This window comes from Ambystoma mexicanum, chromosome 1p (assembly GCF_040938575.1).
Source record: "Ambystoma mexicanum isolate Mex_15411 chromosome 1p, UKY_AmexF1_1, whole genome shotgun sequence".
NCBI lineage: Eukaryota > Metazoa > Chordata > Amphibia > Caudata > Ambystomatidae > Ambystoma > Ambystoma mexicanum.
In genome coordinates this window covers 1,470,627,931-1,470,641,636 of record NC_090921.1, presented here as the reverse complement: position 1 = coordinate 1,470,641,636, position 13,706 = coordinate 1,470,627,931, and the positions used below count along the sequence as shown (strand labels likewise).

At 45.9% G+C, this 13,706-nt stretch overlaps 1 protein-coding gene across 4 annotated transcripts in view; it reads right to left on the bottom strand.

Moving 5' to 3' along the window:
- The window catches only part of UBQLN4 (ubiquilin 4), a 404,884-nt gene extending 399,676 nt beyond the window's left edge, over positions 1–5,208 (bottom strand). For 3 of the 4 annotated variants that reach the window (XM_069607136.1, XM_069607138.1, XM_069607139.1), the window contains exon 1: positions 5,023–5,208. In XM_069607136.1, the coding sequence (XP_069463237.1) occupies positions 5,023–5,208 (186 nt within the window). The remainder of the gene's footprint in view (positions 1–5,022) is intronic. The other variant, XM_069607137.1, reaches the window with a different exon arrangement.
- Positions 5,209–13,706: the final 8,498 nt, after the last annotated feature.

Here is a 13,706-nt window from a genome sequence, read left to right as displayed (position 1 = left end):
AGTCATCTTTAGTGGGGTTGGTAGTGTTGGGTAAGGTGTTAGCTAGTGTGGCGCTGACTTTTGCAGTATGGTGTTGGTGAACAGTATGTGGGAATGGTGGTAGGGTGGGCAGGAAGGGTGTGGGACAGGGGATGGGTTGGTGTCTTGGGCAGCCGAGTTTAGCTAGTCCATTATTATATGGTATGTAGCTGTTGCATAGTGTATTGTTGGTCATGACACAAAAAGGGAACATGGTGAGAATGAGCCAAGGGAGCATAGTTGGGAGTGCGGCGTTGGCTGGGCTGCTAGGCTAAGGACGGGTTAGGTGGCTATAGGTTAGGTGCAAGAAGGTGAGCACAGTAGGTAGTTGGACAGTGTGAGGGCACGAGCAGGTTTGGCTAGAGCTGTAAATTGGCAGAGACAAGTATAGATAGCCAGTTTTGGTAATAGAGTATGGAAGTAGGTAGATGCAATTTGGTAGTACAATGCAGGCATAGGCTAGATTCGAAATTGCTAATATAGTGCAGAAATGGGGATTTTCATTTATCCTACAGCAAAGCAGGCTAAACTCGAAATTGCTAATATGAGGCAAGAGTGGGCTGGATAATTCTGCTAATGCAGTGCAAGAACCTAACCCAATGGGTATTAATAAAGGTCACGCAGTAGTAGTGGTTGGCAGAGATGAGTAAATGCAAGTTATGAATTGATGCATTATGTGGCAGTTTGTGAGCACAATGGTGCAAGATGGACCTCGGGAGTGGCAGTGTTAGGAGGTGCATGAACACCGGTTCCATGATGTTGGGGGAACAGTTCAGGTCACTGGCTGCAGGGGGTGGGCAAAGTTGTGGAGGAGAGCAGCACGCTTACCCTGTTAGATGGAGGGACGGCACAGGAGGGGCAGGGGTCGTGGCCTTAGGCTCGACGGCGTAAACAGGCGAGAGACAGGCACTGCGCCTTCGATGTGTGCCTTAGATCGTGGGCCTGCCGAGTTGTGGTTGGCTGTAAATTCGGAAGGTAAGCCAATCACAGTGCTGAGGGGCCAGGTAGGTGGCAGTCGGCCATCTTGGAAGGTGGAAACCCTTGTGGCTTTCAATGGAAGTTGATGCACTCACAGTGCCGATCTGGGGCAAATCCAGGTGAAAGTGGGGCAGCTGGGCAAAGCCACAAGCGGCGCGGATATAATTAATTATATCACCGCGGTTTTGCAATGAAAGCGCATTTACGCTGCTGAAATCTGAAGTGCAGCTGGGAGAGGCATATGGCCTACCTTACATCTGGCAGGACACGCGGGCATCGATCCTGTTGCCTACTGCTCCTGCAGTGGATGGAGGGAGCTCCTGCAATTAATGCTGTTTCCAAGCCATGTTGTGGCCGAAATCCTGATTGGCGGCCTCCTAGGTGTTGGTTGAGCTCCAGATACTTAAGCCACCATTTCTAAGATTTTGAGAAGAAATGGCACTGTAGTGATAGGTCTGTAGTTAGTCAGTATGGTTGGGTCTAATGTCTGTTTTAATGAGAGGGAGCACCCAGGGCTCTTTAATGTTACTTGGGATGATGCCTGGGGCGAATGAGGCACTGATTAGCTTAGATATGAAGGGTGATAAATCTCTCGCAGCATCCTTAATTAGTTGGGCTGGGCATTGATCGCCCTGGCAATTCAAGGGAAGAGGATGACTTTTTCGACCTCTCGAGAGAGAAGAGCTCCAGTTGAATTCAGCTTCGCCTTTTACTTTTGAAAACTAGCTTCTTGAGCAAGATAATCTCTACACAATATTTAGTTATGTGAGGGCAAGCATAGGTTTGGATACATACAGACTGTTTTGGACACAGACTTAGACTGGCCTTAGACACATCAGTTGGGGGAAATCCCAATTTAGAGAGCGCAAGATAGGCGTTAATATGCCAACCCAATAACATTTTGGTTTATTGGTAAAAAAAAGAAAGGTTTTCAAACGGTTATGCTCGTTGTCTGCGTCATCTCTTGACACCACACCTGTCTCACACAAGCCATATATATCTTCCAGGGTAAAACGAATATAATTATTAGACGCTGTTTTAGGTTGTCAAACCATACTGTAATTGTAGATTTAATAATGCTAAACATACAGAAAGGCCAGCAACAGAGTAATATCTAGAGAGGAAAGACACGGTTTCATTTACAGGGCCAAGCAGTAGGGAGCCCAAACCTAAGAGCCGACTACTCCTACCAAGGCAATGAAAATCAGAGGGGTTTGAGGACTACACATTAGTAAACTGATAGTGTAAATGTGAAGAAGAGTAAATGTGAAGAAGAGTAAATGTGAAGAAGAAAGCATCAATTTTGAATGTGTCCATGTTTACATCCCATTTTTAATTGTCCCTGTAACCAAAGCATTGAGCAGTTGGGAAATGCTACAACCGTACCACTGACCAGGGTGTGCTGCCAGGATTCCTGTAAAGGTCTCCTCAGGCCTTCTCTGCTCTATAGCTTCCCTACCCCTGTGCCCCCGCCTTTTTAAAAGCGTAAAGGCAATATCACCAAAGCTGTGAAGTCACAAACAATTACGTGGCTGGTGTTTATGCCAAGAGTGTACCTTTGAAAGTGGCCAATTAAGCCACGCAGTCATTGGGCAGATCTGTTCCGACACCAGGAACCAATACTCAAACCACGAGTTTGCCTGTGGGGAATATAATCAGTAGAAAACACCCTTTGATTTTATACATGTCCTTTCTTACATGTGATCTTAAGCCTCCTATGTTTGCTTAACAGAAACCCAATATCAATTGGCATCAACAGACAGTCACATTCAAATCACTATGCTGAGCTGTGCCTTCATTCCCAACACTGCCATGCTTGCTTCTTCAAGAATACCCGTTGTTGCCTTTGAACACTCGTAATGACTCAAGGTGTTAGAAAAGAGTACCAGGTCTATTGATATTTCAAATGGTAAAAAAAGTAGAAACTCCCACCTCATGAACCATACGAATTCCATATTTAATTATAAAACCGGGCCAATGTCCATTTAAAAGGACATATGCTCTTCTGGCAAAAGAAACGTTTGTTCTGAAACCGTTCATACAAGGTAATCTAGCAAACTAGCCTACAGGGGTTGCAATCTTTCATAACCAGGAAAGGGGGACATAGAATTGATACCATTCAATTACTAAAACTAAATTAGCTACATATGTTATTATTAGCTACATTCCCTGATTAATTTAGGTTTTAATAGTTGAACGTGCACTGTGCTAAACCACTGGCTCAGCACCCTCCGGCTCCCCTCGCCCCATCCATCTATGCACCCAGGACAAAAGGGTGCAATTGCACAACATCCGTTTCCTGCCAAACAGACAGCACGCTCATTCTAGCAGTAGAAATACTTTGAGGTAGAAGCAGAGAGCCACACACGAGGAATACGAGATCTTGTATCTTTGAGATACAGACTGACAAAGGATAACAATAGCAAAGCTTCATGGATGGAAGGGGGCATAGAGGGGGTGGTGGGATCCTGACCAGCCGCTTCCACAATACCACTGAACAGCTCTTGACTCCTGCAGAGCAAAATATGAATGACAGCGGAAAATGAACGCCCTGGTGCACGTCAACATCTACAAGACGACGACACCATCCACTTGCAAAATCAGGCTCCAATATAGAACACACTCTCAGGGAAAGACCCCCTACCTCGTAGACATGGTAACAAATACAGGTACAAAGGTGTTAGAAAAGTCCTGCTCCAAAGCACTATATAACAAGTGGTCTGAGGCTTGTCCCACTCAGTAGTCAGTACCCATGTCATCGTTGCCTCATCTCACTTGCCAATGGACACTGCCTCAAATACAAAGAGCACAGGCGAGGGCGATGGGAAGGTGGGTGGCGATACAACAATCACATGTAGCAAGGCAACTATGATCGCTACAGAGAACCGTATACAGCCATGTATGTTACTGGTAAAAAAAAAAATGTGTTATTTTCTGAGGGGCCTAACGGTCTTGAACCAAAGCCCAACACTGGGAATGGGGTGGCAGGGAAACAGTTAAAAGGCAGTGTTTCATAGCGGGCTTTGAATCCTCTAACAGGTATCTTGAAGGAATGTAAACATTTCCCAAGCTCCATTTAAAAAGAATACACAGCCTAAAACATTGTTAAAAGAAACTTCCCATTAACTACATCTACACCGGGGCTCCAAACTGCGACCTGTCTGCTTGCCCCACCTACCACTAACACCATGACTAAATTAAAAAAAAACACAGGGAAAACAAGTCTTTCTTCTTCTGGGGCGGGCAGAGTCCGCATGACACTCGCTGGCCCGGGTAAGGGTTCATTCCTCTGGAGGGCTGCCGCCGGCCTGCGTAACTCCCTGCTCGCTCGCCTGTGGGCACAAATGCAGGCAGCCGGTGTGCTGAGGCGTAATTGAACCACTCTGGGACGGGGCTCCATCCGGCTTTTAGCAAGTCATTGTTAAAAGGTTGACGCACTGACATGCACAGCAAATGTTGTCCTCTAGCACACTATGTATATATGAAAGCCATCTGCACCGTCATGCCTAGTTTTCAACTGAGGTTTCTGTCCCTCCAAACTAATCTGGCTTCAGGCTCCCCTCACATTGTGTAGCTAATTATATGTATTATTATTTTTTTTTTTAGAAACCAATGACACAGAACATAACCTTGTTGTCCTAAACGTACTCAGTTTAAGATGCTATCACTTTGCATTATGATGCATGTAGTGCTCATTCAAACTGAAGAAACTAAAGCTACATTTGTACTTTATTTGGGTAACATACGAATGTACATATTGTTTCGGGTTGGAACATAATCGGGCAAGTATTTACTCATTATAAATAACCAGTTGCGTGTGGTTACTTGGAGACTCTTGTAAACGTGGATAGGTCCGTTGTCCGCTACTTCAGCACGACCCCACTCATTCGTCACTTAAAAGTCGTGCAGAGCCGCCCCCTGTGTCCTCCCATAAACTCCTGGGCACCACCATCTCGACTCGCGCCTAGACACCTACTCCGGCACCCCTCACTCACCTACGCCCCAGAAACAGCTGCCCTGTCCTACCTCGCGCACAGACGCTTCCTCGCTGATGACAATCTCTTCCTTGTCCTTGGGCGTCTTCACCGTGACGCGTATGTGGCTCTTCTCCCCGGCGCTGTCCGCCGCCACGGGACCAAGCTCCGCGCTATCTCCGCCGCTCTCCGCCATCTTTACTGCCAACCGGGTCCAAGGAAGAGAGGCTCGACTCATCCCAGGAAGTGTTGAGCGCAGTGTGTTCTCACTGCCGCCATCGCGGTGAACGCGCAGCGCCCTCGCAGGCGGGGAGTACCAACTACAGGCTAACCAGACGGCCCGGAGCGTGGACGGGGGCCCATCTTCTGGTGTGGTGTCATAGATCGAGAAAGCTCGACTGGAAAAAGGGGGCTCCGCCAGGGAATCTTATATGTGGACAATAAGGGGAACCGAATGACCACTGAGGCCTAATGAAGAACCAGAGGGCTAACATTCTGCACTTGATAAAATACAACGTGGGGTATGCATGAACGGCATGCTGGTGGATCATACTTGCCAGCATTCAGTGTCCAAAAAGATGTAGGATTTTTCAAGTTTGGAAAATAATAATTCCCATAACAATGACGTCACAGGAAAATACAAAACATACAAACAGCACAACATGGAAAGATGTTGAAATGTTAAAAATGTATAATTCGGAATGCTAACACCAAATTGTCGGCAGATGCTGGGTGATGGTCACTCTGCCACTTGCTTTCACTGCTGGTTCACCTAAGTGTTGCACGGCAGCTGATAGGTCAGTGGATTGGTCTGAGTGCAATCAAAGTAATCACCTACCAGTACACTATATAGACAAACTAATGTGTTGCATGCTCTGTCCTGGAGCCTCCCTTAGAATCACATAAATTACTTGCCACTGTAAAAAGCAGTAGGATCTGTCACTGAAGTAGGCAGTAGGGCTGCTTCAAAAGCAGTATCCTACTGCCTAAATCTGTAGAGTTGGCAAGTATGGTGGATTAATGCATACAGGGCAGCAGGCCCTCATTGCCCATGTACCCCATCGCCTCGGTCTCCGCTGCCCCCTCCCATTCCTGCACCTGCCCTACTGGGCTCCCTCCCGCTGCACTAGCCTGGTGGGGCCAGACCTCTACTGAGCCCGGTCCAGCCCTGTCCTCGCACTTAGCCATAGCTCTCAACCATTTGTGTCGCAAAGGCAGGTGAAAACACCCAATTTTGTTTTCCGTGGGTGAGAGCCCATTGAAATGAATGGGTGAGCAGGAGGCTTGGCGGGTGAGTCAGCTCTTTACAATGTGGGTGACACCCGCCAAAAGTGTGGGAGTTGAGAGCTATGACTTAGCATTGGACCCCACTCCCCTGTACTTCTTGTTACTGCACTTGCACTATCCGAATGTCACAAGGCCTAGTAGGACTGTTTGTTATTCTTCACTAGTGATTGGGGAGCCAGCGATTTTATGTGTAGGGCCGAGCCTCTTGGTCAGGCCTATCTCTAGGAGACCACCATTGACTGCGCCTGGCCGGGAAATGGCTGCACAAAACAATTCCGGTGTGGGAGGGGGAGCTGTGTTGGGGTAAAAAAAAATGGTGACAAACCATCAATAATGCCATTCACCAATAGTATGGTAAGAGACAGTTAAACATGAAAAGAGCTATCTTTAAAGTGAACTCTTGTGAATCAATTTTGCTGCAAAAGCTGTGTCAGGAAAAGTGTATTTAAAAAAGCACAGCATGGGCATCCTAGGATTAGTACAAACAGAAAAAAACTGAAAAGTCCTGCAGCAGTGAACAATTCATGTGTTCGGAAACTGATATTCAAGACTGGCACATGGCCACTGTCTCCACACAACAAAAGGCATGGCAGAAGAAGTCGGCCTGAGTGAAAACAAAGGGAAAGACAGCATGTTAATAACAGCTGGTTATTGAAGGGAGGAGGCTACGGGGAACAGGGCCAAAGATCACATGGGTTGATGGGAGCAGCACACAGAGCCGTGCGCAGGGCCAGTGCTGTGACTCTGCTCTCGATCGCTCCTTCACTAGACCCTCATGTCCTTAATGTGGAAATAGTTATTTATGAGTTTTCAAAAAAGCATTTGTTCATCCAGTCTTTGCAGAGTCTCACCAATGGTATAAACCATTGCCAGACTGAGACATACCCATAGGGCCAGCCCTAGCAGTTGCAGGGTCCTAGGCGGTAAAAGATGTGTGGGCGCCACTAATTTGCAAAAATAGTTACATCAGTGATATCACAGAATGAGTGTTTAGTACATAAAGGTATCATGGGAAGTTACATTTAAAACATGTTTCCATGTGTAAGGTGGTAGACAAATATAATGTGACGTCCAGTATATGAATTGTCAATATTAACATTTACCTGTGAAGCATTTTTTTTGAAGTAGCAGGCTGCTGAATACCTTGTACAGACCTGGTTAAGTGGCAATGGACGCATTTGCGAGCAGTCTGCAATTCAGGCACTTGAATACATCTCTTCCCAGATGTAATTGATAGATATAATGTTGACAAAAATATGGTGATTGTTTTTTGCTTGCTAACTGAAACTAACTGCTGTCTTTGCAGAAGTTTCACAATTTCTTTTGTTTTTATTGTGTGTTTATTTGGGCATATTGTTCAAATGAGCAATATGCTTTTATTTCAGAAGCTACATATAAGGATTATTTTGACTGTCCAAAAAACTAATAGCAACTAGTAACTATGTTTGTCAAGTGCTGCCCACTACAAAATGAGAAGGTAGCCTCATTAATGTGCCCCGAGCCTTGATTGGAGGAGGTGAGCAGGCCAAAACTGTTTGCCGGGCATAGAATAGCAGGGGAGCCGATAGCAGAAAGTTGAAAAGGCAGCTGAGCAGGTTGAGAGACTGTTGCTGAGATGCTATACATTTAGACCTTCCTGTATATCATATTGTGTATGAAACGCTTGTGTATAGGCGCAGTATAAATGCCATATCATATGTCTTCTTTCCTATTGTGAGAAACCTGAAGGTGTCTCACCGCTAGTCGTCGGGGATCTGTCATCCAGGTGGCCAGGACTCAGCCATCGCTTTTGGATCCAGTTCCGGGGGGTGGACCAGTGCCGAAGGATCACCTGGATTTTGGGGAGTGGGACACCGGAAGGTGAGACGTGGTATCCCCCTCCCTGTAACACCCTTTCCCCATCCTAACAGGTAGGATACTTAAAAACTCACCCCCCCTTCCTGACACAAACACTTTCTCACAGACAGCTCACCGTGAGCAAAAACGGACTAACACCAGAGCCGTATACCTGACATGTCCCAATTCAAAGGTCAGCAATTACTGATCATTACACACACCTGACTTCCATCACACTTCCCCACACGGATAAAAGGCAGAGCACGAAAGCACACTCTGAGCAAGGCAAATCATACACGGAAACAGTGGTTCCAAGATGGCAGTTTAATACAAGCAGAAAGACAGCAAGTCCAGAAAGGGTTCCAAGGAGGGAAGTGCCCTTGACCTTTTCAGACCGTTACTTTCGTGAACCTTGGAAAATAAGAAACCTAAGAACTGGTACTAAAGCTGAAGAAACCTGAATTGTGTGTCAGAGGTACCCGGGGCTCTACCGCATCGATGAACAAGGCAGGGAGGAGGGTTTGCCGCCATGGTATTGTCCTTGGCTCCTACAACAAAGCAGCGCCAGTAAAGACAGCACAGCCGGTGAGTCGGATAGACTGATACCAGACTAACCTGTGTTAAAACCAAGGTTGCAAGCAGCAACAATGTATGACGAAATCGAAAGAGAACAGTGTGTCAAATGTATGTTACAAGCGACGCGAATATAATTGAAAAGCAGAGGAGTGACTGAACTTTGGAGGCCAAGAAAGATACTGTAGACAGAGTGGTCTGGCGCCACATGGGTGCATATTCAAAGGTCTCAGTTAGGTATTCAACTGGTTGAAAACTGTGAAAAGGGAATTTTGAAATCGAAGTGGTCCTGCAACGGGTCAAGCTAAACCCTGTGCACATTCGAAAGTCTTCGATAGTTTAATGCAAACTGAAATTATTCTGAGCCCGGCTGAGGGAGACTAATTGTGTGAGAGAAAGGATCTGAGGCCGGCTGAGGGGTATCTGGGGTGAACCGTGAGTAACCTGAGAAATAATATTTTCTGAACATTGTAAGAAGGGGGATCTGAGCCCGTAAGAGGAGATCCACAATAACGATCGTGCTATAAAAGGGATCTGAGCCAGACTAAGGGGGATCCAGGGCGAATCACCTGAATTGAGTACTTATAAAAGGAATGGAACTTTGTGTTTTGTTTTGGTACATCAGGCCCTCTTAGTCAAGAGACTTAGGCACAGACGGCCCTGATGCTGGTAATGGAACTGCATCCTCATGCCGAAGAAGCCAGAGTGTGTGCTTTGCTCGTGTGAACCGCCTTGCACTGTGCTGAAAACGTGGGGAAGGGAGGCCAACAGCCTGAACATACTGACATATCATTCTTTACACACTTCCTTCTTTTTCATGAACACTACCCCATACTATTTGTACTTAGCGGTAAGGATTGGCAATAGGTTTTTTAGTATAGGCCGTTTTATTTTGACAAGACCCCACTAGGACTGCATTATTATTATTTGATGGTTGTACCTTGCTCCCATCCGTAGATTTCGGTTTAGATAGGTGTTTATCACACCCTTGTTAAAGTTCAATAAACAACCTTGAACTGAGGTCCCTTGCACCTGTCTTACTGTTGATACCGTGCCTTCCTTATACTAGTCCTGCAGCAGTATGTGCTGTAAAATATGGTGCTTTGACATGGGGATGAGTATGGCTCCAGCGCTTCACTCAGTGTGGGAACCTTTACCCCCATAGCGGCAATCAAAAGCTGGCACCTAAGAATATACGTACAGTAAGTGAACATATCTTAAAGTGAAAGATACAACTTTAGGTCACTTGACCTTTCCTCTTAGATGAAAGTGTAGAAGACAAAAGAGTTTTGGCCTTTAAAAAAAAGTAATCAACAACAGAAAAAAACCCAGAGAGAGGACATTTTTCATTAAATACCCTGGTCAAGTATAAAAGGTGTTCACCTTTTTAACACAGCAATGCGTAATGAAATATTCCCTAGAAAACAAAATCCCAGTACAAGCATGTACCCTAATGATCATTTTATGCATCTTGTGGGTAAGTGTCTGCACTGGAAACATGACAACTTGGGTGAAATCCTGGTAGAAAAATGCTTGAGCAAGCTTGCAGACTTCAAAAACACCTAAGGGGTTTGTGTCCGCTCTCTGTAGAAAGGTATGCTGTTCACCCACATGTATCCTTTACTTGTGCCATGCAAAGCAGCACCTGGCCACAATCAGGGAAAAATAACTGCACCAGTCTCCCGGATTGCAACCTCTCTTGCCACCTGCTGGACAAATATTCAGGACTCGCTTGCCCTCTCATCATTCCCCCCTCCTCAACCCCATGTCTGGCTTTCAACAATACTCTACTTTATAAAGATGACTTGAAAAGTACACATACATAGTAAGAAATTACAGGAATATGCTAAGCAAAAAGTGTACAGTTGTGGCATTATTCCGCCATCTTGACTGGGAGACTACAAATACCAGAAAAATCCAAAATAAAATGCCTTTGGGGGGTTTGAAAGTGTATTTTCAAGATATATAATAACATTTAATGTGTGAAAAGGTTTGTGTTTCAGTGTTTGACAAATCCAGGGTTCATCTAGAATATGATGAAAATATCACATTTTACCAAAAATTATCTTTTTGATGCGTTAAATATGAAGATCTGCACATAACATAGCTAATTTAAAACTGTTTTGTTTGATATATTGTAATTGACCTGCAGGAGAGCGTAGATTTAGGCAGATAACTGGTGCTTTGTGCTTTCAGAATGAAAATGCCTATTATCATTTCTTAACACAAAAACATTATGCACCTCTACTGCAAAACAATGGTCTCTTAAATGGGCCATCATTTGTAAATCACCCCCACTTTTGTAAATCACCCCCACTTTTATGCGCTGCTTGAAGAAAGAAAGCAATGAGCAGACATTAAAGGGCCTGCAGCATCTGGTGGGCAGCTGAAAACGGGTGACTCTTTCTAGCGAACCACAGGAGGTTGGGAGGCGACACCGTAGCCTCACGCGAGCTTTGTACATGGAAGCTGCACAGGAGTTGTGGCAGACACTAGTGCCTTGTGGGACCCCGCTGACAGCGGGGCCATACTCAACACTAAGGAAACTTCTCTCCATATTACTTGAGTCTGCCCCACACCACTCAAAACGTGCCTTGTGGCATAAGCCTGCCCCCCACATGGCAGGAGTCGAATCTGCCCACACAGCAGCACCAACTCCCAAAAGACATACTCTCCCGACTGTCGGTGGTCACATTCTCCACCATGAAACATCCTGTCCCCAAAGTGTCAGATACATCCCCGCCACCAGCAGAGGCGTCTTTCTCGCACAAGCTGGTGTACGCTTATTCAGTGCCCTGAAACCAGCTTGTGGTGAAACAGAAGCCACCAGCATGCTCAGCCAAAGTAAAATGTGTGTGGGGTCTGGAGTGAGGAAGAGGTGCAGCCAATGCAAGCGGTTTGGGTCTATTTGACCTAAATCATTTGACCTAATCACATTTGGTTAAATGTATTTGACCTTTTTTTTGGTCTAAAATGCACGGGGAGATCCCCCTCACTTCACCACAACTTAATCTATACCCTTACCCACCCCCAAATATATATTTAATTAAATGTGAGCATAAAAAAAGGTAAAAAAATGTGATCAAATATGTTAGGTCAAATGTTTTCAGGTCAATTATGCTAATACCTTGCAAGCAAATGTTAAAAGACTGGAGACCCAAATCCTGCTGCTTCAAGTAAAGTCCAAACACCAAACCATGTGTGTAGCTACAGTCTCTGCATGCATTAAACAGCTCACTGCCATCCGCACAGATTCATCAGGAATTGTCAAACCAAAAAAATAACAGGGCTACTTATTTTACAGCACGGATACATTGGCGAGCAAGGATGAGACCTGATGCTGGCAGTCAGGCGGTTGGAAAAAATAGGCAGACGCAAGCGTGTCTTTTTAAAATAAATTTTTGGGAAATCTGAATGGGCGAGCACCCGGTGCAGCCCATTGCCGGCCCCTGCTTTGGGCAGGCACTGGCCTGAGAGGGGGGTCAGGACAGAGCCCTGGCTGGGGTTTGGGGTGACCCGAGCCCGGCCGGGCTCGCCCAACTCTATTCTTCACCCCTGTCCTCCCACCCATTTTTTGTCTTGTGGCGCCTTGAAACACCATTTGCTGTATAGGTGCATTATAAATAACCAATAAAATAAATAAATAAATAAACCAGCATTAAAGAAAAGATTCTAATTCTGGTTTGTAAGTCAGCAATGGCTTCATGGTGGAGGGTGTTGTGTCCTAACAAGGTGGTACAACCTTAAACGGAGGACTTCCTTAAACAAAAGGGACACTATTCAGAAGAGGGAAAGGGGGGAGTAGGGTAGTTGGAGAGAGACGCAATAAAGAAAGTTGAGAACATTCATGGCTTTGTGTTTGAATAGTTGAATGTGAAAGAGAGAGAAATTATGTGACGTAAGGCAATAACAACTGGCGTTGAGACGGAGGATCTAAGTCACGAACCGCCTGACCGACAAACAGGCTAAGCGGCATCGTGCCTCTGTCAACACAGACGGCAGTCCGCTGCATGGTTAGAAGATGGCTCCCGCTGCAACACCAAGACACAGTCTGCTGCATGGTCAGAAGACGGCTACCTGCTGCAATAATAAAGTGGCAGTCAGATGCACCAATAAGATGCCAATCTGCCGTGTAACAGTGAAACAGCAGTACACCACGCATCAATGAGACGGCAGTACGCAGTCTGACGCACTTTGCCAGGAGATGGCAGTCTGCCACACATCCGTAAAACAGTAATCTGCCACAAAAGAAGATGCTTTACCGAAACCCTCTCTTCATAGTACACATTATAACAACAAATAACCCTGACCTCATCGACGTCACATCGATGACCTTGCTCTCCACGTGCTCACACCTTTCACACTTCCACATGCATTGGTCCGCTACTTGTTATTTGTTACAAGAGTCTACTCACATGTGCGTGCTCACCCGAACTCCTCCGTCCTGGGGTTCCAACACCAGCCTGCACTCTCCTCGGAGCCGCGCCCCGCTTCAAAGCGCAGAGAGGACTTCTCTTCAAATGGCTCCTGCGAAACCACTCGGAACATGTGTTTTTTCCAGGACTGGTCCCTCAAGGTGGGCGGCCTAAAAGCCTCCCCAGGTACGGGTTGCGCTGGGATCAAGTTGGAGTCACCAATTAAAGGCAAGACCCTGAACGCTGACACCAGAGAGAATACAACCCGCTAGGGAAGAAAGCCCCAAGTCGATCTTCTAAGGATAACACGTTTTTAATATCATATGCAGATGAGAGCAACAAGAAAGAACTCTGCTGCTAAGAACATTCCGCCGAAAAGCAGTACAAGTAGAATCTTATAAAGCAACACATCATCATACATGATGCAATTACATAGGGTACCGTCCTGCACGGTGTGCGCCTATACAGGATCTGCCTACCGCAGAAAGGATGACAGGCTGTTTGTTCCAGCCCAGTCAGTCTGTCTTCCATCACATGGGGGCTGCAGTGATCATCTTCTTCGCATGTCGAAGGTCAGAAAACAAATGAAATATAGAACTATTTTATCACTCATCCTGGGCACTTG